Consider the following 26,194-nt stretch of genomic DNA (forward strand, 5'->3'; position numbering starts at 1 on the left):
AACTGTCAAAATTGGTATATTCACAAAGCCTGCCCAGAGTGGCCTGGATACACGTAAAAAGCCTGCATTCGCTTGGCCGACGGAGCACCTTTCCCCGGAGGGGTGCTCCAGGTTTGAGCTGCTGTTCAGCGTCAGAGCCCTCGTGTTATCGTGAAATGCTCCCGCTGTGGATTCTGCTCCCTTGATGCGGTTTGCTGCCCACTCTTCCTACCCCCTCCCTTTCCTCTTGGCCTGGCCTTGATACTCGTCCCCGCCCCCCACCTGCTCAGGATCCCACAGGGTCTCTTAGGCCTGCTCGGCATTTAGCCTTGTGCCGTTTCCTCCCAATTCCTCAGTTACTTCTTCCTCAGAGGCAGCACGACAATGGATCTCATGGAGGAGGAGAACCATCAGAAGGCAGAGAATGGAGAGATTGCAAATAATTAAAAAGTAATATTTTCCACCTGTCACAAGAAGAGTAACGGAGCTACACAGCTGGTTGCAGAAAAGACTGGAGGCTTCGTAGGCAGATAGCAGTTTGATCCTGGCTGTTTTGATCTTGGCTCTCCACCCAAATCGTTGTTTTGGACTTGGAATGGGGCTTAAGGGCAGACTATCTTGCTGGGGATGGTGGTGGCATCACATGGTATCTTCTCTTGGGGGTTTTCTTACACAGCTCCACTTTTGAGAGCTGTGTGAAAGGTCAAAATCACTTCCTTGACATCCCCGCCCCTCAGTGTTCTTTTTATTTTGTTTTTCCTGGCAGAGCAACAGGAAAAAAAAAAAGGGGGGGGGAGGGAGGAAGGAAGGAAGGAAGAATAAGAAAGTAAAGGAAGTGACATCTGGGCAATACTGAAAGCAGAGAGTAAGAAGAGGCAGAATCTGTGGTTTCCTCAAAGCTGAACCTTTCCATCCTGGGTTTGACTGCCTTACAGGTAGTCTCTTGCTCCATACACATAACAGCTTGTTGCGTGAGTAGTAATACACATAAAGCTCTGGTGTTTATTTTCAGCGCCTCTTGCCGGGAAGCTGGTGAGGAACGTGATGTTGATGAGCACGTTCCTTCTTGCTGTTAACAACAGCCAATGGGTCCCGAGTAAGAACTTGCCCCGTGCCAGACATAAGCCTCATTTCATCTGCTGCTTTCCCTTTGGGTAATGTATTTTTTTATATTATCTTTTTTTTTTATAAATTTACTTATTCATTTATTTATTTTTGGCTGTGTTGGGTCTTCGTTTCTGTGCGAGGGCTTTCTCTAGTTGTGGCGAGCGGGGGCCACTCTTCATCGCGGTGCGCGGGCCTCTCACTGTCGCGGCCTCTCTTGCTGCGGAGCACAGGCTCCAGACGCACAGAGCTCAGTATTTGTGGCTCACGGGCCCAGTTGCTCCGTGGCACGTGGGATCTTCCCAGACCAGGGCTCGAACCCGTGTCCCCTGCATTGGCAGGCAGACTCTCAACCACTGCGCCACCAGGGAAACCCTATATTATCTTATATATTGTACAATATCATCACCCCTCCACTGGCAGATGAACAAACAGGCTGAGAGAGGGAAGGGTGCCCTGGACCCTCTAGGTAGCCAGGGACAGGATTTGGCCCATGCGTCCTGATTCCAAGCTCAGTGCCGGCGGGACGGAGCAGGAAAAGAGAGATGAAGAGGAGCTGCTTCTACCCTTTAGGAGTCACAGACCACTGCACAGGAAGGGCCTGTCTTTGGTCACTCGTTCACTCATTGATTCATTGATCCATTCATTCGTTCATGGAATACCTGCTGTGTACCAGGTGGGTGCCAGGTTTTGGGGATATCTAATGGCTTAAGACCCAATAGTTAAAAGTACTTTCTCTCTGGTATGCCCTTGCCTTTAAATGGCTTTAAAGCTTAATATACAGTAGTCCCCCCTTTTCCTAGGGGCATACGTTCCAAGGCCCCCAGCAGATGTCTGAAACCGTAGGAAGTACGCAACCGTTAAGATAGTACCCGCTTATCCACAGTGTTGTCTCCTTGTTTGTTACCCAGCGGACTGCAGAAAAAGAAACCGCGGATAACGGGGGCCTATTGTAGTTTTAAACTACAGTATAAGCCCACTGGCGTGGAGGAAATGAGCAGACTGATGACACTCCAGTGTGATGTGTATACAAGATCTTAAGTTGAGCGGGCCGCAGCGCGTGCGTAGCCGAGGTGAGGAGGCGGCGGCCCTGCGCTGGGTTCTGGAGGCGCCTCCGCGCAGGGGAGGGTGTGCTGAGAGGCTTCGGGGTGAGCGGGGAGCGTCCTGGTATGTCTGGTATGTCTGCCCCAGAGGCTGGAGCAGGCTGTCACTGTCGCCGGGGCAGGGAGCTCTGCGAGGCTCTAATTAGTCAGTCTCACGGGGAGGGGCCAGTTGACCTCACGCTGGCCTGGACTCTGCGGCCATTTAGCCGGTTCCCTTTTCAGTGGAGGCCGCGCTGCATTCCAAGTCCTCGAGGTGGGGGGAGCGGTACTTCCCGGAACTTGAGGAAGGGTGAGACGCTTGCGGGGGCTCTCAGGTGTTACAGGCTGTGGTGGGGGATGGAGAGCTTGGGTGAGGCGGGAGTAAACAAGTTAGGGAGCCGCTGAGGGCAGCGGCCGGGGACGGAGGGCCCGGCGCGAGGGCGGCCCCGCTGACTCTCTGGGGGCGCAGCGCGCCCTGGTAGGTGACACGGCTCGCGCTCCCCGCCGCTGCGCCGCCCGGCTCTCCGGTATCAGGTGTACCTCCCTGGCCCCTGCGAGGGATTCATCCGTTCACGGCCAAGTGCAGGGGCAGGGAGGGGGCCGGCGAGGAATTCGCAGGGAGTGAGCCCGTTGTTCTCGGAGGGGTTAGAGACCAACCGGGCACGGTCTCCCCCGCCAGAAGCCACAGTCCCCTGGGGTCTTGGGGACTCTGTTTCCTGCTACTGACAATGAATCCCTGCTCCCCCGCTGCCTCAGGCGTTTACTCAGCTGATAAAGCCAACTCCAGCGTGAAATTGAGGGCCTCCATTACCGAAGGAGATGCGCGCGCCCGTGGTAAGTTGAGGGGGGGCGAGTGGGCTGGGAGTGGGGGCCGTGTTTCGGTGGGTCTGAGTCATCACTTACGAGAGAGAGGGTCCTTGAGGATGTGGCCTCCACATGTGGTTGCCCCACTGGCCGGTGGGCATCAGGTGTGAGATGCGCGTCGGTGGGTATCCGTTGGAGTTGTCTCAGTGTGAGTAACTGCGTGGGCGGGTTGGGAGGCCGCCCTGCCTGAAACAGGCCCCCAGGAGCGGGGAGGCAGCAAGGAGAGATTTGCCCCGCCAAGGTCCTGTGCTGCCTTCCCGAGTCAGAGCAGAACACCTGGGTGGGCTCCTGGGGCTGAGTGTCTGGGGCTGCACCTGCTGCCCCCCGAGCCTGGGTCTGACAACAGGTGATTCTTCCGGCCTCAGCTGATGCACCTCATGACCAGCCCTGCCAGCAAGTTCCCAACTCTCACTTTTCCTATGGTTCAGAAATCATAAAGGTGCTTAGCAAATGCTACCTTTCAGCCTAGCTGGACCTGCTCCAGAGAGGTTCTGAGCCCGGCTTTTGAGGTAGATTCGCCCCGGGACCGTGTTCCTGCTGAGCACCTAGCTGTGGCACTTTGACCAAGTTTCAAATCAACTCTCTTCCCCAGAGTGAGGATTATATGACTTAATACTTATGAAGTGCTCAGAACAGTGCTTCACACACGTATTATGTGCTCAACTGTAATTCATTGTTATTATGATTATGATTTAATCCATGTAAAGGGCTTAGCACAGTGCCTGGTATTAGGGTGTACCTGGAATATTTGATGTCTGGAGTGGTCATTTGAAAACATCCTCTCCGTTAACTAGCAACATTATTTTCAGTAATAATCATGAAATGAATAGTAGTAATGGCCAGAAAAGAAACACAGTCAAGTTTCTTCTTTTGAGCTTTGTATATGAAATCATGCCAGTGAAAATATAAAAACTGAAAAATAAAGTAGGTGTTATAGAGAAAAATAGAAGTAATGGGTTAATAGCTTTTAATTGCATTAGTGTATTTTTGAAGAAAACGTATTCTTACATATAGGTTGGTCACAGTAGTGAATAATAATGCCATTACAGTTTCTGTTTTGGAACTTTAGTTTCTGAAAAGTTGTCCTTGACTTTGACAAAATTGATCTTCTTTGTATATTCATGTTCAACACTCAGTAGAGCTAGATTTGTCCATTTATCTTTATTCACAGTTGAAGAACACTTTTTAAATTTATTTATTAAAAATTTTTTTTATTGAAGTATAGTTGATTCACAATGTTGTGTTACTTTTTGCTGTACAGCAAAGTGAATCAATTATACATATACATATATCCACTGTTTAGATTCTTTTCCTATATAGGTCATTACAGAGTATTGAGTAGAGTTCCCTGTGCTACACAGGAGGTCCTTATTAGTTATCTATTTTATATATAGTAGTGTGTATATGTCGAGAAGACACTTTTTATTAATTTTAATTTCAAAAGCTTCTCTCATATGAAACAACAGATATACAAATTGGAAAAACCTTAAACATTAGGATAAGTTTGTCAGAAATTCATAAAAATCCCATTTCCTAATAAATTGGAGAAATTGCAACGCTGCCTATGTCTTAAAAAAATTAATTCTAATGGCTTCTATGTTTTATTTATTTTTGCTGATCTCTAGATATCTCTCTCTCTCTTTTTTTTTTGGCCACACCACATGGCTTATGGGATCTTAGTTCCCAAACCAGGGATTGGACTGGGTCCTCGGCAGTGCGAGTGTGGAGTCCCAATCCCTGGACCACCAGGGATTCCTGATTTTTTTAATTTATTTTATTGGAGTATAGTTGACTACAATGTGTGAATTTCTGCTGTACAGCACAGTGATTCAGTTATACACATATATACACTCTTTTTCATATTCTTTTCCATTATAGTTGATCACAGGATATTGAATATAGTTCCCTGTGCTATATAGTAGGACCTTGTTGTTTATCCATTCTAGTGGCTTTGTTTTTATTTTGATTTTTTATTATTATTTTTTAAAACATTTATTTATTTATTTGGCTATGCCGGGTCTTAGTTGCCACGTGCGGGATCTAGTTCCCTGACCAGGGGTCTAACCCGGGCCCCCTGCATTGGGAGCATGGAGTCTTAACCCTGGACCAGCAGGGAAGTCCTCATTCTAGTGGCTTTTAAATATATCCACATTTAAAACATTTTCACTGAAACATATTCACCAGAAAATTCATTGTAAGTTTTTATCTTATTTGGCAAAATTCTCCCCAGTTTTTCTTCCTTGGCAAAAATCAGAGAAAATGGCCGAATGATGGTAAACTTTGACATTTATTTAATCCATTGCTTTAGAATGAGAGTCTAGTTCTTGGTGAAGTTGATCCAGACTTTCAAACACTTCTCTTTCAAACACTTTTCTTCTGGCACTGGGAGAGCAGACTCTTGTCTTCTGTTTAAACACAGGAAAATGTAGGATCACAGGGGTTGGTGGCCCAAACTGTGCTGAAAGTGAACTTGAACCATTCTGAGCCATTCAGAACTTACTGTTGGAACAGACACATGTAGCTGAGTCTGTGTATGTTGGGGGTTGACTGTATAGCTGGGTGTTCTCTGATTAAACTTCCATGTAGAAGACTGAAAGAGTAAGAAATGAAAGTGTGCTAATTTAAAGCTCACATATATATTATTTTTTTTAAATAAATTTACTTATTTATTTATGGCTGCGTTGGGTCTTTGTTGCTGCGCGTGGCTTTCTCTAATTGTGTTGAGTGGGGGCTGCTCTTTGCTGCGGTGCGCGGGCTTCTCATTGCGGTGGCTTCTCTTGTTGCAGAGCACGGGCTCTAGGTGTGTGGGCTTCAGTAGTTGTGGCACATGGGCTCAGTAGTTGCGGCATGTGGACTTCAGTAGTTGTGGCTCGGAGGCTCTAGAGCTCAGTCTCAGTAGTTGTGGCACACGGGCTTAGTTGCTCTGCGGTATGTGGGATCTTCCTGGACCAGGGCTTGAACCCATGTCCCCTGCATCGGCAGGCGGATTCTTAACCACTGCGCCACCAGGGAAGTCCCTATATTATTAACTCTCAACAGGAGGTGCACGAGTTAGAACTTAGACCAATATCACTGATATTGTTTAAAAGTGTTGGCACACGGTGATAGTAAACAGCAGACTGATTTTTGGTGTGTCTTATCATGGTTTTAAAATTCTCTATGGACAACTCTCCCCTATTTGTCTGCACCCAGAGGATTCGGCTCTCACTCTCCCACTCTGGGTGTGCCACTGCCTGGCTCTTAGGGCTTGACAAATGTTAGTTGTTGTTAAAGCAGCTGCCTGGACCTCCCTGGGACCGAGAGGCTGTGTGTCTCCCATATGGGCCCACGTTTCTCCAAGCCCTTTAGTCCAGCCCTGAGTCCTCCTGGTCAGGGCCAGCGCTGACCATTTCCCTCCCCTCCGTGTTCTAAATTTACTTAGAATTCGTGGGCCAGGAGCTTTGCCTTCCCTTCTCCACCCACCCTGCCCTTAAACCTGTGGCTTGTTGAGCAGCGGCTGCTGGGGACGTGAAGCTCCAAAGGGCATCTGAGGCTCCAGATATGCAGAAATCGATGGGCCTGCTCTGGTCTCTGACTCTAGACTCGCTTATTGACTTCTTTATGACCCTCTAGGTTTGCCTGATGATCTGACAGATCTCTGTGGGGCTAGTTAAGGTGCAAAAGGGAGGGGGCGGGGCCAGAGGCTGGGAGGGGCTTGAGGAGGAAGCAGTGTGTCCCTCTTGCCCACAGACCTCTGCTGAGAATGTTGTATGTGCCTGGCTGGTTGCTCAGTCCAGCTAGAGAGCTGGGCAGGGAAACTGATCATTCCTTCGCAGGGGCTCAGCCCAACAATTATAGTCATCGGATAAACGGGGCTGCGGCTGATAAACACTCTCTGCCCTGGAGTCTGGGGGAGGCACTGAGGAGGTGGAGCCGTGAGGGATGAGTAGGAATTTGCCAGTGAACAGTCAGGGGCATTGCAGGACTAGAGCACAGTGATGTGGAGGCAAAGCTCGCCATGGGGATGCTGAGCAGATGTCAGTAGCTTCATGTGAATTACTGGGTGTGGTGAAAAGAACTGGGCCTTTGGATTCAGGAAGACCTTCAGGATTCAGTGTAATCCTGGCATTGCTTCTCAGGGAGTTCTCTTGGGCCAGTTACTTCCTACATCTGAGCTGTTTTCTGGTCAGTGAAATGGGCTGCTGTAAGGATTCCCGGTAACCTGTGAAAACCCCGAGGAGTGCATGGTGACAGCGGTGGTGGTTCCCACATGAGTTCAGGGGGAGTCCTGGTTCCCGTGGGGTGAGGTTCCACATGTAGAACAGGTCTGAGGCTTGGAGGTCAAGAGCCTGGGAGGGCGAATGAGTTTTGCCTCCTTTTTCCAGGATACACATGACCTTTGGGTTGCTGTGGCTGGACCTGGTACCCACTGGAGCTGCCACTGTCCCTCTCCCGGAGGCTGGCAAGGGAAGAGGTGATGTGTCAGCCTAACCCCTCCTCTACCTTCTCACTGGGCCCGAGGCTGGGGAGTCTGCCCCCCACCTCGAGTTCCCCGGACCCACCCAGCCTGGGGCACAGGGTCTCAACCCTCTAATAAGCGTTAAGGGGGTTTGCAGCTTTTCACCCCCATTATCTCACTTATTCCTCACACAGACTGCTGGATGGATCTTAATGGCACTGTTTTACCAGAGAACCTCAGAGAGGTTAAATGATTCTTGAAGGTCACACAGCAATAGAGCAGAGGGGCTTCACTTGCAGGTGGCCTGGGCCCTGCTTCTGACAACGCAGCCTCAGATAGACAGGATTGATGGTGGGCTCCTCAGGGGTTTCTTTTCTTTTTAAAGCCTTGGCATCAAAACTCCCAACTCTGTGCTGGAAAAGTCCCTTTTCAGCACCCTCCCTGGACTTCCGGTTTTTGAATTACATGCTTGTAGATGTTTTCCCCAGAGTATCAGAAATGAAGTGGGTGAGTTGGGGGATTTCTACATTCACCAGAGCGTGTGATTTGGGAACAAGGAGAACTTGCTCTCAGGCTGGGTTTCACATCCTCCATAGTGTCTCCAGCTACTCCTGGAGCTGCCTCTGACCTTCCCAAATCCAAAATAATAAAAGCACCCCCAAGAACAGTGGCAGCAGAAACTGCTGTTTACCTGTGTGCCAGGTAGTATTTGCTGAGTGTTTTATAGGTACTAATTTATTTGATCCGCAGGACAACCTCATGAATCAGGTGCTGTAATTATCCTCGTCTTAGAGCTGAGGAAACTGAGGCTGGGAGAAGTTGGGTAACGTGCCCAAGGCTATCCAGCTAGTAAGTAGCAGAGCCAGAATTTGAACCCAGGCTGTCTGGCTTCAGAGCCCACGGCTGTAATCAGTATGCAGTTTCTGAAAACCAAATGCATCCTAATTTAAATGCAGAGCAGTAATGCTCATTAGCCTACTTTCTGTATTTTTTGTATGCCTGAAATATTTCATTAAAATAAAAAAATTGCAAACTTCTGATGAGGAGGCTGAATGGAGCTGAGTGTAGGCGGATTGGAATGCTTCCTTAGCGGCCTTGAATGAAAGAAAAACATTCTAGGGACTTCCCTCGTGGTCCAGTGGGTAGGACTCCACGCTCCCAGTGCAAGGGTTGGGGTTTGATCCCTGGTCAGGGAACTAGATCCCACATGCATGCCACAACTAAGAGTCCACATGCTGAAACTAAGGAGTCTGCATTGCCACAACGAAGATCCCATGTGCCGCAACTAAGTCCCGGCACAGCCAAAATAAATACATAAATAAATAGTTAAAAAAATAAATAAGTAAAATTAACTAAAAATATAGGTACCCCATTCAAAGTAAAATTAACAAAAAATAAAGAAAAACATTCTTTTTGTTTTGTTTCAACCCTTGGGTTGAAAATTCTTCTGGAAGTGCCCTTACTTTTCCATCTGGTCCTGTCCAGTGCCCACAGCTGAGGGTCTCACACTGGATCAGAGTTGCAGGAGTGAATGTGGATTAACATGCAGGGGCAGATGGTGAAATCTGCCAGAAGGCTGGCGGATTTTCCTTGTGGTGGGGATCAGGCTGTGATTCAAGTTCCTGCTTTGCTACTTTCGGGCTGACCTAAGTGACCTCATTCCCTTAGTGTCAGTTTCCCCACCTGCAAAGTGAGGTATGACTGCCCCTCTCTGCCTAACCCGTCTCTCCTGTGGTTCTCTGGGCTGCACAGTAGAATCACCTGGAAGCTTACAAAACTGCCAGGCCTGGGTTCCGCCCCAGGGATCCTGCTTCTGACCCAACCGCAAGATCACCCCGAGGCGCCCGCACCGCTGTGCTTTTGCTCCTGTCTGCCCCGTCTCCATATTTCCCCTTTCCGGCCGCTTCCTCCCCACTGCCTCCTCTGATTGCAGGAGAGTGTGAGGGTTAAGAGTGAAGGATTTCAAAGCACCGAGCTGATCTCCCTGTGCTATGCGGCTGCTTCCCGCTAGCTAGCTATTTTACATTTGGTAGTGTATGTATGTCCATGCCACTCTCTCACTTCGTCCCAGCTTACCCTTCCCCCTCCCTGTGTCCTAAAGTCCATTCTCTACGTCTGAGTCTTTATTCCTGTCCTGCCCTTAAGTTCTTCAGAAACATTTTTTTTTTTTTAGATTCCATATATATGGGGAAAAAGAGTGAAGGATTTGGGGGAATTCCCTGGTGGTCCAGTGGTTAAGACTCCGCGCTTCCACTGCAGGGGGCACGGGTTGGATCCCAGGTGGGGGAACTTACATCCCACATGCCACGAGGTGTGGCCAAACAAAACAAAAAACAAAAGTGCAGGGTTTGGGTTTGAATTCTGTGTCTACCATGTACATGCTCCCTGTCATCTTTCAAGACTTCAGCAAAATCTCAGCTGCTCCCTTTCTAGGAGGAGGTCCTCTCCTAGTCTCTCTTATACCCATTTCAGCCGGCTTTTGCCTCCAGCTCCCAATAGGAGCTGTTCTCCTAAAGATCGACAGTGACCCTCACCCCAGACCCCTCTTCTGACCTCCAGACTCATGCATGCAGCTGCCTCCCTGCCTCTCCAGGTGGCTACCTGGTGGCTATTTCAACCCAGCATGCCCTCCGTGTCTGCAGCCTGCCCATTCAGCCTCCCCGAAACCTTGAAGTCACGTTTCACGCCTCTCTCCTTCACACCTTACCTCATTGCAACAGCAAATCCTGTTGGCTCTGCCTTCAAAGAAATCCAGAATGCATTACTTCTCATCCCCTGCTCCCTCCATCTTGTCTGAGCCATCAACTTCTCTCTCCATCCTCCATCCTCCCCTCTTCCACTCCCCACTCCACTCCAGCCACGCTGGCCTCCGGGCTGTTCCTCTAACATACTACTACCCGGGGCCTTTGCTCAGGCTGTCGCCTCGGCCTGGGTCTTCTCAACATCTGCAGGGCCCACTCTCTGCCTTCCCTGACCCCCTTTTACTATTGCAGTCCCCTCCCCCTTCCCCTCCCACTCCAGCCCCTTAACCCTGCCCTACCTTTTCTTTCTTTCTTTTTGTTTTTATTTGGTATCTCTTCTACTATTCTGGATGATTTACTCATTTACTAAGGCTTTGAAGAAATTTAAAAAAAATTCTGTCTCTCTCCTTGATGCTGAACAAAATACCTGATACCTGACTCCGTGAAGTCAGGTATCTCGGCCTTTGTTCACAGGCGTGGCCCAGGTGCCCGGCTCTGTGAACATCTGTAGAATGAATGAGCAAATGAAAGAGTTCCTTGACCCTCTCAGGCAGAGGTGGGTATCCCCAATGTGAAGGGATTCTCAAGGAGTGTCGTTGACCAGTTACACCGTTTCCCTGGGGCGGGGGAGGGCGTTTGTTAAGGGCGGGCTGATTCTGCACGCATGCCAGCAACCTCCCCTCCTGTAATTTGTGCGGAGTAGGTGGACGTATTTGTGGTACAGCCACTTCAGTAGCCTAACAGTAGATGTAGGTGGTGGGGTATACAGATGTTTACTGAAAAATGCTTTCAATTTTGAACATTTGGAAATTCAAACTAATGTTTGAAAAATTTTCATAACAGTGTTGCGAAGCATGTTATAAACTTTCCTGCTCGTTGCAGAAAAGCTGGAAAATGCAGAAAGATAGAAGGGAGCAACATAATCACAATAACCACGCTTAGCCCCGGCCCCCAGCGGGAATCTCGGGTAGGATGCTGGTGTGCATCCTTCTAGTTTTTGTTGTGTGTATTTATTTTGTTACATAATAGTAATTGTACGGATCACCCCAGATTGAACACACTGATGTTTGTCAAGCCTTACGTCGTTTTCTGATTCTAAAACAAATATATATGTATTTACACTTTTGGAAAACTAGAACAGAATTAAAAAGAAAATTAATACCCCAAGTTTCACCACCTAGTAATAAACACTGTTTATGTTTTGGTGTATTTCCACAGTTTTCAAAAAAACATGCGTTGGTTATCTTTTTTGAACAAAGTTTAAAAAAAATACCATTTCGTGTAAAGCTTTTTAAATTTTTACTTTAAAAAAATTGAGTTATCTTTGATTGTAAAGCTTTTTTACTTACCATTATATTATAGACATTTCTTGTCCTTAGGTATTCCTTTAAAATATATCTTTTAAAACATAACTGTATATTAGTATATAATTATGGCAATATTTAATCTTTTTGTAGGATATTTAGGTATCTAATTTTTTGCCATTAGATGTGACTTTGTGACATCTTTTATAGGCATTTCAGATTATTTCCTTAAGATCTGGTCGATAAATAGAAGTTGGGTCAAAGGATATGAATATTTTTAAGGTTACGATACAGATTGCCAAATTGACCTTCAGGAAAGTTGTATTTATTTATACTCCTAACAGCAGTGACTGAGGGTGCCTGCTTACCTGCATCTTTTCCTATATTTAGTATTAGTATTTTAATCTTCCCCAAAACCAGTTTTTAATTTAATTGGATTACTAGTGAGATAGAATGTGTTTTCTTGTATTAGTGGTAATATGTATTTCTCCTTTTAAAATTATTTATTATACCCTTTCTCCACTTTATTCTATTTTGGTGTTTACTTTTTTTTTTTTTGGTGGTACGCGGGCCTCTCACTGCTATGGCCTCTCCCGTTGCGGAGCACAGGCTCCGGACGCACAGGCTCAGCGGCCATAGCTCACGGGCCCAGCCGCTCCGTGGCATGTGGGATCCTCCCGGACCGGGGCATGAACCCATGTCCCCTGCATCATCAGGTGGACTCTCAACCACTGCGCCACCAGGGAAGCCCGGTGTTTACATTTTTTATTGATTCATAAAAACTCTTAAAGCTGTCATTTTCTTCCAGTTGGTCGTGGTAGTTTGTCTGTGGTGTGTTTTCGATGCACAGAATGTTCTGGTCTGGCTCTTTTGGTTATAAGTAACCAGCAGCCCACTTAAGCTAGCTCAAGTGAAAAAAGTTTATTCTAAGGACACATGTGGAGCGGTAAGGGGATTCTCTTGAAAATCTAAGTATAGGAGCTGTGTTAAGGCTGGGCCTCCCAGGGGCTGGGAGGCAGTCCAGGATCACGGTGATTCCAGGCACTCAGCAGCTGGAGTTGGTGTATCTCTCCTCTGGTGCTCCGCCACTGGTGTGACTCAGCTAGCCGTTCCTGATATGCCTGCTTCCTTCTCTCCCACTGTCAGCAGGGGTCTTCTACTTGGTCAGAGTGGGTGTGAGAACTCCAGCCCTTGGTTTGGCCTGTGGTTCACTGGCGTCTCCCTTGCCTCCTCTTTGTCATGACTTTTCAATTTTAGCCCCTCTGCCAAAAGCTATTTTCTTTTTCATTACTTGGTTCAGATTTTTGAGAGAGAGAGAGAGAGAAAATTTGGTTGGCCCAGGTCCACTTATGGAGGATCATAGGTTGGTGACCTGCTTGGGAACCGTGCCTTTTTCTAGTCCAGCTGATGGAGGCTAGGATGAAGTGGTCACATGGTATAAAATATGGCTGCCTGGGCAGTCGGGATTGTGGGTGGTCATTTTCTCTTAAAAGGGAGTATGAATGTAACAGGCAATGATAGAAACTTTTCATAAGAACTGTAACATTTTTCAATTGTAAAAACTCTCAATCTTTTACTTTATGCCTTGTTCTTTGGACTTTATCTTTAGAATTTCTTCCTCTATTCTAAGATCTGAAACATATCCATCTGTATAATTTTAAATTTTATTTTATGCATTTATGTGTTACATTTAAGTGTTAATGATTTTTAAGCACCATTAACATGGTAATATTTACAGGCTCCAGATGGCAGATGGTTTCAAGAGGTTTCGCTGACAGATATCATCCACCTTTTTCAATTAAAAAACTGCACGTTCATCAATAAGAAGGATGTTTTCCCATCTAAAACTCTTTTAATAAAAGTTTTTATTATAAAAATAAAAGTTTTTATTATAAAAAAGTTTTTATTATAAAAATTATAATGTTATATTATAAAAATAATAAAAGTTTTTATTATAAGAAAATAATATAGCAAAATATAAAAGTCTCTGAATCCCAACCCCCACTGTATATAGTACACAACAGTTTGGTGTATTTTCCTCAGCTCATCCATAGTGTATAATACATTTTGCATGTGAATGTATAACAATGTTTTTTAAACAAAAATGGGATAATGTTTTCCAACTTACTTGTTTTGATTATTTCTATGTCTGCTTACGTAAATCCAACTTGTTCTCTCTATTGGCTGTTTGTACATATAAATATAACATAATTAATTTAGTTGGTCCTTATTAATGGTTGTTTAGGTGGTTTTTCCAGTGTGAATTGCAGAGGCCAGATATTGTTCTCCATTTGCTTGCTAAGGAAAATGGCTGTGACACAGCTCTTTGTAAACTGTGCTTTTGTGGAGAGAATAAAGACTTTTTGTTCTGAAATCCTGTGGGCGCAGAGTCTCAGCTTTGCCACTGTCATTGGCTGTGTTGTGTGGGAGAGCCATGGTTACTGTGCTCTGGAGAGTTTCTGGCTTCCTGCTGGCTCTCCTTGTTCCTAGGGGAAGAACCACCTGACAACAGGGTACAGCTAGGTTTCTGGGACTGGGGATGAAGCTGAGTGAGAGAGGGATCACTGTTGATCCAAACTGAAGGGCCAGAGAGTGAATATTTTACTATCTCTGGTCTCTGTTGCAACTACTCTACTGCTGTAGAGAGAAAGCAGCCTCGGCCACAAGGTAGATGATGGGGGTGGCTTTGTGCCAATAAAACTTTATAGATACTGAAGTTTGAATTTCATGTGTCACAAAATATTCTTCTTCTTTTGACTTTTCCCCCAACCACTGAAAAATGTAAAGATCATTCTTTGCCTGCATACAAAAATAAGCAGAGGCACAAATTTGGCCCAAGGACTTTGTTCTCATATTTCTAATTTTATAACATGCTTTCTTGAGTTCTTAATTTTGATTCAACTCAGTTGGCTGTGTGTATCATTAAGCAGTTGTTTCTCCAATTAGAGTTTAGTGAAAGGGTGTGAATTATTTATGTCCCTGTTCATGGCACCCTGTCCTCACTGGTCCCTGCAAGACCCCTTGTCTTCTTTTTTTTTTTTTTTATTAAGTTCCCTTTTATCATCCTTCCTCTCCCTCTCCATCTTCCCAATGGCTAGGTAGCATCCTAATATATTTAATATGTATTCTTTAGATTCTTCTGTTGTTGTTTTAAAAATTGTTTTTTGGGGTATGGTTCTGGTAAGACATGGATTATTGGTTTGTGTGTGGGTATCTTTAATACGTGTAAGTGGTATTTTGCGGAGCTCAATCTCATTTTTTCACTCAGCACTGTATCTGAAAGATTATCCGCATGGTCATGTGAACATCGAGTCCTTGCTTCTAACTAGTGCACAGGGCTCCGTGGGGGAGTCCAGCACCTTTCACTTCGTTTTTAAAAAGTTTCCTTGAGTGATGTCATGTTTTAAGCTAGTGCATATTTGGAAATATGTTCCTTTTGCCATGACAAGGGACAGGCAATATGACTGAGTATTAAAAAAAAATCACAGCTTTTTTGCTTTCAAATTGTGGATATCCATTTTTTTTAAGTTAAAATTTTTTATTTATTTAAACAATTAGTGTTTTAAAAAGTTACGGTCTAATTTACCCTTTTAGTGTTCAGTTCGATGAGTTCTGATAAACATGGACAACTGAGTAACCATTCACCACCATCAAACAGAGAACAGTACAGAAAATTTAATTGCTCTGAAATTTCCTCATTCCCCTTTCTTGTCATCCCCTCTCCTGACTCCTAGCCCCTGACAATCACTGATTACTTTTCTGTCCTATGGTGATGCCTATTCTGGAATGACGTGTAATGGAATCACACAGTACGTAGATTATTGGTATGGCTTCTTTCACTTAGCATCAGTATTTAGTGTTATAAAGTCTGAGTTTCTTTGTAGATATTTTTGTCACTCTGTGTGTGTGTGTGTGTGTTTGTGTGTGTGTGTGTGTGTATATATATATATTTATTTATTTATTTATTTTCGCAAGCATGTTTCTCTGTATATCAATATCTTTCATTGATATCTGTCTGGAACACAGTGAGCCCCTGAGCTCCTTGGGTCTGTGTACCTACTGGCTGCTTATTACTTGACGTCATATTCCTGATGTCCCAACTGTCTCCTTTTCTAATCAGTATCCTCCCTGAGGGCTGGGTCTCAGCCTTGCTTTTGTGTCCTGGCTTATTCATGGAAATGTCCAGTTAAATCGCCCTTTGGGGGTCCTTGAAGACCCCATAACTCTCACCAAACAATTAATATATACTTTTTCTTTTATTCTGGAAAACAAATGGGATTCATCAATTGTGACCATTGTCCAGTGTTCTGAAAGCTTCCCAGTAAGGTCTGGGCGCCTTCTTCTGGGAAGATAAATTATAATCACTGCAATAAGACAATATGATTTATCTGTAAAATTCCTGTGAAAAGATTTTTTTCCTACCACGTGGGATGTTTGTTTGCAGTTTTATTGTTTCTATAAGTAGAAATGAACTGTCATTGACCCTACTTCCTAGCCATTATAGAGTTGTGATTGGCTCTTCCACTGCCCATCATTTTTATCCCAAGGGAGGCCATACAAGGGGGAGTCCATGCTCCCCCCTTATCTTTGATGGAATCTCTCCAGGCCCACAGAGTTTGGCGGTGGGACGTGGGCAAACTCCTATGGGTCTGTCCCCTAAGAGCAAGCAGGTGAGCGGGAAAGGACAGAGGGCTGGAACGACCACTGATGGGCTCTGTCTCCAGGTGTTCTAAAGAGATTTAAGGTTGGTTTGGACTACGGAAGCTCATCAGCCCTGATCCTGGCCCAGGTCGGAGTGTCCCCACCCGCAGTACTTAGCCCAGTGTCTGGCACTGGGACCTCAATAGGTTGAATGAAAGTGTTCTTGAACCTCCCCAGGTTTTCTCAGGCTCTGGGCTGCTGTGCTCCCCTAACAGGGCGGAGCTCTGAGGAGCATTTCAGCATCCTTCCCACCTTCCCCTGCACACACGCACACACCCTCACTCCCACGCACTCTCACTGTGATATAATGAGAAATGGATATTTAGTCTTGGCCCCGGGTTCCTGCCACAGAGCTCCTAAAATCCAAGTAATTTCCTGAGCAGTAGAGGTGAGAGGAATGTCTTTCGTCATTCATAATGAGCCCCTTTCAACCGACCAGGTGATCAGAGGGCTGGAGGTTGCATTAATCACCAACGGCCAATGATTTAATCCATCGTGCCTACATAACGAAGCCTCCATAAAACGCCTAACCCAGGCTGTTGGTGAAAGCACGGGGGTGCCGGAGAGCACTGGTCCCCAGAGGGGTAATGGAAGCTCCGTGCCCCTCCCACCACAGCTTGCCCTCTGCATCTCTGGCTCTTCCTGTGTTGTATATTTTCTAGTAACTGGAAATCTAGCAAGTCAGCTGTTTTCTTGAGTTCTATGAACTGTTCCAGCAAAGTCCTGAACCCAAGGAGGGGGCTGTGGGAGCCCCCAGTTTACAGCCGGTTGTTCACAGCACAGCTAACAACATGCAGCTTGCAGTTGGCGTCTAAAGTGTGTGTGGGGCCTCCGTCTTCTGGGACTAAGCCTGTGGGTCTGTGCTAACTCCGGGCCGTTAGTGTCAGAACTGAGGTAAACTGTGGGTGCCCAGTCAGTGTGCATCGAGGATTGAATCGCTTAGTGTGGAAAACCCACACATCCAGTGTCAGAAGGACCGGTGTGAGCACAGTGCAGAGGAGAGTTTTCCTTTGCTTGTCACACACACACACACCCTAACACGCACACACACTGACACACACACATACACCCTCTTATCCTTGGGATGAGCAGCCAGGGGGACATCACTGCCAGAGGTTGATACCAGTTCTCTGCCAGGCCCCGGGCCGGGTCGCGGAGTGTCTGTGTGACACCCCCCAATCTGACCCCCCTGGAAGAGTCTCCAGATGCACAGCTCTAATCAAATAACCTGTGATGTTGCCTGACGGTCAGTGTGGTGGTCAAGTCACTGGGCCTGGGAATCAGGCGGCCTAGTGTTGAGTCCTGGCCACGTCACTCGGGCTGTGTGGCTTTGAGAACATTCCTCTGCATCTCTGAGCCTTGATTTCCTCATTCATAACATGGGGTTCACAGCAGTGCCCACCTCATAGGAGGGTTGTGTGAATTTATTGAGCTACGCCTGTAAAACACTTAGCAGAGCGCTTGGCTCTGAGTAAGAGTTCAATAAATAATACTCCTAGAAAGAGGAACAATAAGGCAGAAACCCCGGCTAGTGAAGAAACCCTTTAGGCGGTGCACTCGGCAGGTTGTAATGACAGGTGGGCAGGCCCGTAGTCCCTGCAGGTCTGGGACACAGGCTTGTGAAGTCAGACTGGCAGTGGATTGGCCGGGCAGGGCTCAGGAGGACGCCCTGGAGAGCTGTTAGCTGGAGGCCGCGGAGCTGCACCCTCCTAGCTGAGCCCTGCCCCTGGTTCCAAGCTCTCGTGTCACCTGAAACAGCACTCTTCTTGGTTTTGCAGCCAGAGCCCCAGCCTGGAGACCTGATCGAGATTTTCCGCCCTTTCTACAGACACTGGGCCATCTACGTTGGTAATGGATATGTGATCCACCTGGCCCCACCAAGTAAGGGTGCCCAGTGCTCCACTGTGCTGGGGCTGGGAGCAGAGGGAGGTGGGGGAGCTGTGGTTCACAGGGGACCCCAACGTTCTTCTTTCGCCCCCAACTGACGGTTGGTTCCTGGGTGCTACAGGAAGACAGCTCGGTGTGGGGCAGTGGTTTTCAGACTCTGCACCTTGGAGCACCAGGGCCATGCAGAGAGACTGGGGTGGGCTTCCAAGGGGGCAGTTCTGCTTTTCATGTATTTTGTGTATTATGACTTCGTATAAAACACATTCGGTCCTGAAGGGCAAATCTCCTGGGAAGAGCACAGGTGTTTGGGCAGCAGACTTGGCTGTGAGTCCATTTTCACTCTCCGGCCTTGGTCTCCTCATTTGTAAACTGGCGTTAAGAATCCTTAACGTGCAGGATTATTGGGAGAATTCCCCACCCGTTTTCTCAAACTTTTTACTTAAACTGAGGTATAACCGAAATACAGTAAAGGGCGCAATATTGTCAGGTGTATAGTCAGTGAATTAAAAAAAATGTATCCATCCGTGTGACAATGACCGGATCAAGATCTAGAACATTTCCACTCCCCGAAAAGACTCCCTCATGCCTCTTCAGTATGCTCTCTCCCTCCCTAGAGGCAACCACTCTTCTAGGTTCTCCTGCTGTAGGTTAGCTGTGCTTGTTGTAGAACTTCAGAGCAGAGGAATCACACAGCTTGTGCTCTTTTGTGTCCGGCTCTTTCCCTGGGCCTGTGAGGTCATCTGTGTTGTTCTTACTTTTCCATTGCTGCGTGTCCTCGGTTATATGGACATCGCCCAGTCTATTATGTATTCTTCCGCTGATGGGCATTGGATGCTTCCATTAGTGGGCTGCTCTGTGTGCAGCTGCTGTGGACATTCTTGGATGTGTCTTTTGCTGACCAAGAATGGTAGCAAAATGAATGACCTCACCCTGTATTTATAGAGAAATCTAGAAGTAACCAGGGTAGATGTCACCATCCCCACCCCTGATCAACCAAACCACCAACATCTAGAACCACATAATCTGTCTTTTCTTCTGTTACAGTGCAAATGTGCCCCTGCCCTTATTTTATTTTATTTTATTTTTTACATCATTATTGGAGTATAATTGCTTTACAATGGTGTGTTAGTTTCTGCTTTATAACAAAGTGAATCAGTTATACATATACATATGTTCCCATATCTCTTCCCTCTTGCGTCTCCCTCCCTCCCACCCTCCCTATCCCACCCCTCTAGGTAGTCACAAAATACCGAGCTGATCTCCCTGTGCTATGCGGCTGCTTCCCACTAGCTATCTACCTTACGTTTGGTAGTGTATATATGTCCATGCCTCTCTCTCGCTTTGTCACAGCTTACCCTTCCCCCTCCCCATATCCTCAAGTCCATTCTCTAGTAGGTCTGTGTCTTTTTTTTTTTTTTTAACATCTTTATTGGGGTATAATTGCTTTACAATGGTGTGTTAGTTTCTGCTTTATAACAAAGTGAATCAGTTATACATATACATATGTTCCCATATCTCTTCCCTCTTGCGGGTCTGTGTCTTTATTCCTGTCTTACCCCTAGGTTCTTCATGAAATTTTTTTTTCTTAAATTCCATATATATGTGTTAGCATATGGTATTTGTCTTTCTCTTTCTGACTTACTTCATTCGGTATGACAGACTCTAGGTCTATCCACCTCACTACAAATAGCTCAATTTCGTTTCTATTTATGACTGAGTAATATTCCATTAGTATATATGTGCCCCTGCCCTTATTTTAAAAGCCAGCCTTTAGGTGTGGGCCCTGGACCCCCTTCTCTTACTTTCACAAGCACTGTACCCTCAAATTAATAATAATTCTGTATTATTCCTATTGCCCTAGAAACCACTGGAATATCTCCCACTGATAAAACAAACACACACCGCTTCGACCTCACGTCCTCTAGCTAACTTCCCATGGAGCAGCTCTCTTGTCTGCCACGGCCCCTGCTGGTCCCTCACTTCCCATCCTCTCTTCTGTTCCCTCCACCAGGGAGTATTTACTCTCCTCCTGGAGCAGCTCTTCTCAAGGCTACATCAATACAATCAATATCCTGGTCACGGCTTACTTGGCTTCTCTGCAGCATTTAACACGAGTGGCCTCTCTCTGCTCTTCACCTGGTGCTGCCTTCCTTTCCCACTGGGCCCTTCCTTCTTCTTTTTTTTTTTTTTTTTTTGCAGTACGCGGGCCTCTCACTGTTGTGGCCTCTCCCGTTGCGGAGCACAGGCTCCGGACGCGCAGGCTCAGCGGCCATGGCTCACGGGCCCAGCCGCTCTGCGGCACGCGGGATCCTCCCGGACCAGGGCACGAACCTGCATCCCCTGCATCGGCAGGCGGACTCTCGACCACTGCGCCACCAGGGAAGCCCGGGGCCCTTCCTTCTTGGCCTCCTGTGTCTAGGGGGCTCCTCCTCTCCCATAACCCTAATCCTTGCTTCTCCTTCATCCGGTCCACTGGCTTCTAACACCTTCTATTTGTCGATGTCTCCCTTAACTTGATTTTAACCCTGCTTAGCTTCAGGTGTGTGTAACCTCTTGACGACTTGGCATCTTCAGTTGGGCATCTAATTGGCATGTTGAACTTGACACACCCCAAATGGAGGGCTCCAGCAGACAATGCCATCCGGTTGCTTAGACCAAAAGTCTAGGCATCATCCTTGATCCTTTTCACCCCACGTCTGATCCATCAGGAAATCCTGTTGGCTTTATCTCCAAAACAGACCCCCGATCTGATCACTTCTCAGCATGTCCACTGCTGTGCCCTGGGGTAAGCTACCATCCTCTCTCACCTGTTGCTACTGCAGCTTCTGGTTGGTCTCTCTGCCTCTTGTCCACTTACAGTCAGTCCTTCCTTCACTGGGCAGCCAGTGTGATCATTCCAAAGTATAAATCTGATTATGTCACTCGCCTTCTTTTAATTTCGACTGGCTTTTCCATCACACGTAGAATAAGTTTCAGATCTGTGCTGTGGCTTGTGAGCCTGGCGTGGTCTGGCCTCTGCCTGCCTCTCTGACCTTCTTGAAGCTTCCTCTTCTCTCCTCCTGGGTCTCTAGACTTCAGCCACATTGGCCTCCTTGCAGCTTCAAGCACGCCACGTGCCTTTCTTCCCGAGGTCCTTGCCTTTGCTCTTCCTTCTGCTTGTGATGCTCTTCCCTGGCTCTCAGCACAGCTGCCTCCTCTTCATCGTTCAAGTCTCAATTCAAATGCCTGTTTCTGGGCGTGGCCCCCCCCACACCCCGAGTGAGAGCAGCCTCCCCTGGTCATCCTCTCCTATGTGACTTCGCTTAATCTTCTCCATAGCATTTTCAGTACCTGAAAGTGTGTTATTTTTTCTGTTTGTTCCTTGTCAGTGTCCTTTCACTAGAGTGTAAACTCGCTGAGGGCAGGTGCGCTGTCTAGTTCGTGTCTGTGTTCAGCACCTTGGACCAGCACCAGTATTGCTTGACTGCACCGAGTGGGTGTAACTGCTGGACAGGAAGCAGGGAATGGCACGACAGGGGATCTGGGTGGGTAGGTGTGACACCCTTCATTGGGTGAGTGGTGCTCCTCAAAGGGAAATATGCTTCTATCTGCATCTTCTCACTCGAGCTTCACAGGAACCCCGTGGAATAGGTGAGGCAAGGAGGACTGACCTCCTGCTACTGAGAAAACGGTGGAAATTAGAGTTGGAAGGAAGCTTAGAGAACAACCCAGTACTGATGAGGCACTCACCCTGTGCCAGGCACTGGTGGAGGCACCTTACCTAGTCAGTTTCTTTAATCCTTGCAGCTCCCCGTCCAGTACTGTAGGCACAGGTAGAACTTACTGACCCTATTCTACAAGGAATTGGGGACTTAGAGAAATTAAGCCACTTGTCCAAGGTCACATAGCAGGAAAGTCGTGGAGGTGGGACTCAAACCCTGGCTGTCTGACTCTCTATTCCCTGCCCTTACACATGCTGCTATACTGTCAAGTCTGAGGTTTCCCAAAATTTAGTCACTGATTGCTTGCCATATCCTTGTGCCCTCTCTCCAATTATTTAATTGGTATTTTCTTTAATAGACTAACTTTAAAAAGTAAAATAATTCTTTTAAAAGAAACTTTAAATTCCTATATGGATGTGTGTTTGTGAATCCATCTTAGCTGGTATTTGTGGATTCCCAGTGTTGGCTCAGCGAAGTTAAGCGACATGTCAAGACCATTCAGTGATGGAGCCAGAATCAGATCCCAGAGCTTCTGACCGTCAGCCTGTGCACTCACTCACCAGGGTGACACCCAGGGTGTGAAGTGTAAGGAAGCCCTCACTCTTAGGTGTTGACTCTGAACTTGCGTCCCTGAGAGTTGGTACCTCCTGAAATTCTGTGCTCCAGGCACCTTGCTTGCCTCGCCCCAGTCCCAGCCCTGCCACCCACGCCTAGGGGCTGAAGGTGGGTGGGTCTCAGGAGCTCCCCTGATCCAATCACCACACCGAGCCTTTCCATAAATTTGGGGCTCAAACACAGCACCATCTTTTATTTACTTCACTGAATCCTCAAGCACCTTGTGCCTTGTTAGTAGCAAGTCTGAATTCTTCTGATTTTCTAAAATCTCAGGATTATACTCAGGGCAGAGGGGTTTAGTCCTCTTTGGAAAGCCTAGCAGAACAGGACCTGGACTCTGATCAGACCCTCTTGCCATGGCTTGTTGCTGTCACATGGTGTTACAGTGGAAGATGGGTCCTGCCCAGTGTAAGAGGATGCTTCCCCTGCTGAGAAGAGCCTTGGGGGTTCCCGATCGCGGCAGGGCCACAGAGGCTCCTTGAGGGACAGTGAGCCTCCTCTGTGATGTTCCCTGGGGTCCACCTCTGTCGTGCAAGCACACCTCTTCAGCCGTCATACCAAAAGCTTGCCCCTCCCCACACGGTGTAGGCTGGCTGCCTCAGGAGGTATGCCCAATCTCTGTGCTGGCATCAGCTTTCCCTCCCAACTATCCTGGTCCTTCTGCTGAGCCCAAATCCCTTGCTTCAAGGCAGTTTCATTTCTGGAAATTTGTTGCCTCTTCCAGCCCCTCCCCATGGACCTCCCTGGTGTCACACCTCTGGGAGCAGCTGTGGGGTTTTGGTCCCTTTGCTCCAAGAAGGATAGGATCCACTTCTGCAAATCCATCTACCTTTTCTGCAGTAATCAGCTTTGTATATGTCAAGGAAGTGTAGCATTTTTAGGATCACAAAAAGTTCACACTCTATTCCTCCAAGGAGGTGGGTGTGCTCAGGGCCCATATTTGCACAAACAAGAGGGTGTACGAGGCCAGCTTCTCTAGGTTAAAAATAATCACAACAAATCATGGAACTTTACTCCTCCTCATTTCAGATAAGGAAACCAAGGCCTAGAGACCATAAGTGCCTTATTCATAGCCACACAGCTGTGGCCCTTTCACACCTGCTCATCCCCTTGTGGATGTGGTGGATGCCAGGCTTGGGGCTGCTCTGAGCCCCTGGGGGCCGGCTCAGGACCGATCCCGCTGTTTCTCATCCTGAATCCATAGGTGAAATCGCAGGAGCTGGGATGGCCAGTCTCATGTCTGCGCTGACCGACAAGGCCATAGTGAGGAAGGATCGGCTGTGCGACGTGGCCGGGAGAGACCGGTACCAGGTCAACAATAAGCACGATGACAAGTACTCGCCGTTGCCTCCCAACAAGATTGTCCAGCAGGCAGAGGAGCTGGTGGGCCAGGAAGTTCTCTACAAGCTGACCAGCGAGAACTGCGAGCACTTTGTCAACGAGCTGCGCTACGGGATCCCCCGCAGTGACCAGGTGCGTCCTCAGTGTGTCCCCATCCCCGGGAACCAGACCATTTCCTCCGCTGACCTGGGCATCAGTGTGGGCTGGGCTGGGCTGGAGGCAGGGGCACAAACACGACAGAATAGCAGAGGCAGAAGCCTGCCCTCAAGGATGTCACCATTGGGGTGGGGAGGAGGGTGGGGAGATGGGCACCACGGACCAGTGTGGTCGGGGGACGATGGCCGAGGGTGTGAGCACAGCTGTCACTGTCAGCCCGGTGCCCGGCCCTCCCTGGCTGCCTGGCCCTGAGATGGGCCCTTCCCACAACCTCAGAGGCAGGTTTTACTATCCCGCTTTACAGATGTGGAAACTGAGGCTCACAGCACTTGTTGATGGACATTCATTTCATCAAACAAATCTGTGTTGTCTCTTTTCCTGAGAGTTGTCTCCAACTGTGCTGATAAGTAGCAGAGGTGGGAGCTGAAGCCCAGGTCTGCCACGACTTATAAAAAGCCCTGTGCTTAGCCCTGCCTTAAGCCAAGGGGCAGTCCCAGAGGCTCCAGGTGATGCAGGTGTGTTTTATTTACTTAGTTGATTTTGGCCATGGCCACTCTCTTCTTTGAATTGCTTTTTCACCTGGGTAACTAACTTCCTTCCCATTTTCTCTCACTTTTTCCTCTCCTTTTCTGGCCCTTCCCTGCAGCCCCCTCATTTGTGTGTGTGTGTGTGTGTGTGTGTGTGAGAACATTGTTTGGAAAAGTTCTTGGATGCCTGTTGATGCAAAAGAGTACGATTTTTTTTTCTTTCAGTAAAGGATGAGTTTAAGATCCATCAGGTTGTTGATTTTCAGTACTTTTTAATTTTTTGAGATCTGGTGTCTTCTTCCTTGGTCATTGTGGTTGTCAAGGGCATGGCCTGGCAGACAGATCGATTCATGTTCTCTAAACCCTGGTGAAGTACAAGTGATAATACTGATCTAGGAGGGTTACTGTGTGAATTAAATAAGAGCATCCTTATGCTAGCAGAGTGGCAACTCAGAAAGTACACTTAATACATTGTAATAGTTGAAGTAGTCATAATGGTCCTCATCTTCATTCTTTTTCTTGGTTCACCCACTGTCTTGTCCACTGGCCTGTCTGGGCCACAGTGACTTGCTGGGGAGGCATCCACCAACACCGCCTACAAGGATCACGCTCAGCCTTCCTCATACCGCGGATAATCAGCTGTGTTTACTTATTACACTGACCTGCATGTTGGTTAGTTCATCCTATGCTCTGTGATGATACAGTAGATATCTTCCAATGGGTATTCTCTTATTTGTTTTCTTCAATCACTCATGTTATTATTATTCAATAAATATGTATGTAAATATATAAAAATGTATATAAGTACATGTATATGTGATACATATATTTACATATACATATATTACATATATATATATATATATATGAATGTGAAAGATGATTAATACAAAAATTGACTAGTAACAAGTACACACCTAGCTAGGGAAGGACAGGGCAATACTGCCAGTGTTTGGTGAAGAGTCCCAGAATCTCTGGGTCACAGTCTAGTTTCAATTTCCCTGACAGTTTATAAGAGGCTCCTTCTGGGAAAGTCAGTGGGCGGGTCCATGAGAGGAACCTCATGACTCAGATTACAAATGTGAGGCAACCAGAAGGAATCTGGGGGATGATGGCACTCAGCATATCTATCTAGGGGGGATAATGGCCTTCAAAACATTTGTTTTGAGTCACATTTGATGCACACTGTCATCCTGGTATCTCTCTTTACTAGCATCCTTTAGAGATGCCCTTCAGTTCTCTCCTGTATTAATGCTTTTGTCCTCTGCAACTCACATCTTTCTCTTTCTTGGATTACTCTCTTGTTTTGGTGGAATACCACCTCTAATAGATTCTGAGAAAGGATGCATTTTAAAAAGACTGTTTATGCCTGAAAACGTCTTCGTTTTATCCTCGTATTTGATTGATAGTTTGGCTGGGTATGGAATTCTAGGCTGAAAAGAATTTTTTAAAAAATATGAAGGTATTGCTCCATTGTCATCTAGTTTATGCTATTGTTTACGAGAAGTCTGAATCGGTTCTGATTTTCGATCCTTTGTACGTGACCAATTTTATCTTTCTGGAAGCTTATAGAATCTTCTCTTTATCTTCAGTGTTCTGAGATTTCACTATGATAAACCTTGTGTGGATCTGTTTTCATGAATTATGCTGGGCACTTTATGCCATTTTTCAATGTGGAAACCCTATTCCTTCAATTCTGGGAAATTTTCCATTTTCTCTTCTCTCATTCGGGAACACTGATTATTCGGAGGTTG

The 26,194-nt window shown here is 46.8% G+C and overlaps 1 protein-coding gene across 4 annotated transcripts in view; it reads left to right on the plus strand.

Moving 5' to 3' along the window:
• The first annotated feature begins 1,626 nt into the window (after positions 1-1,626).
• LOC115840614 (phospholipase A and acyltransferase 3) overlaps positions 1,627-26,194 on the plus strand; it is a 28,560-nt gene continuing 3,992 nt past the window's right edge. The window contains exons 1-4 of one of the 4 annotated variants that reach the window (XM_070046104.1): positions 1,627-1,759; positions 1,995-2,156; positions 2,922-2,999; positions 23,621-23,889. In XM_070046104.1, coding sequence (XP_069902205.1) covers positions 2,105-2,156; positions 2,922-2,999; positions 23,621-23,889 — 399 coding nt within the window. In that variant the 5' untranslated portion in view covers positions 1,627-1,759; positions 1,995-2,104. The other 3 variants (XM_060303052.2, XM_030833835.3, XM_030833834.2) reach the window with 3 other exon arrangements.

This window comes from Globicephala melas, chromosome 8 (assembly GCF_963455315.2).
Source record: "Globicephala melas chromosome 8, mGloMel1.2, whole genome shotgun sequence".
NCBI lineage: Eukaryota > Metazoa > Chordata > Mammalia > Artiodactyla > Delphinidae > Globicephala > Globicephala melas.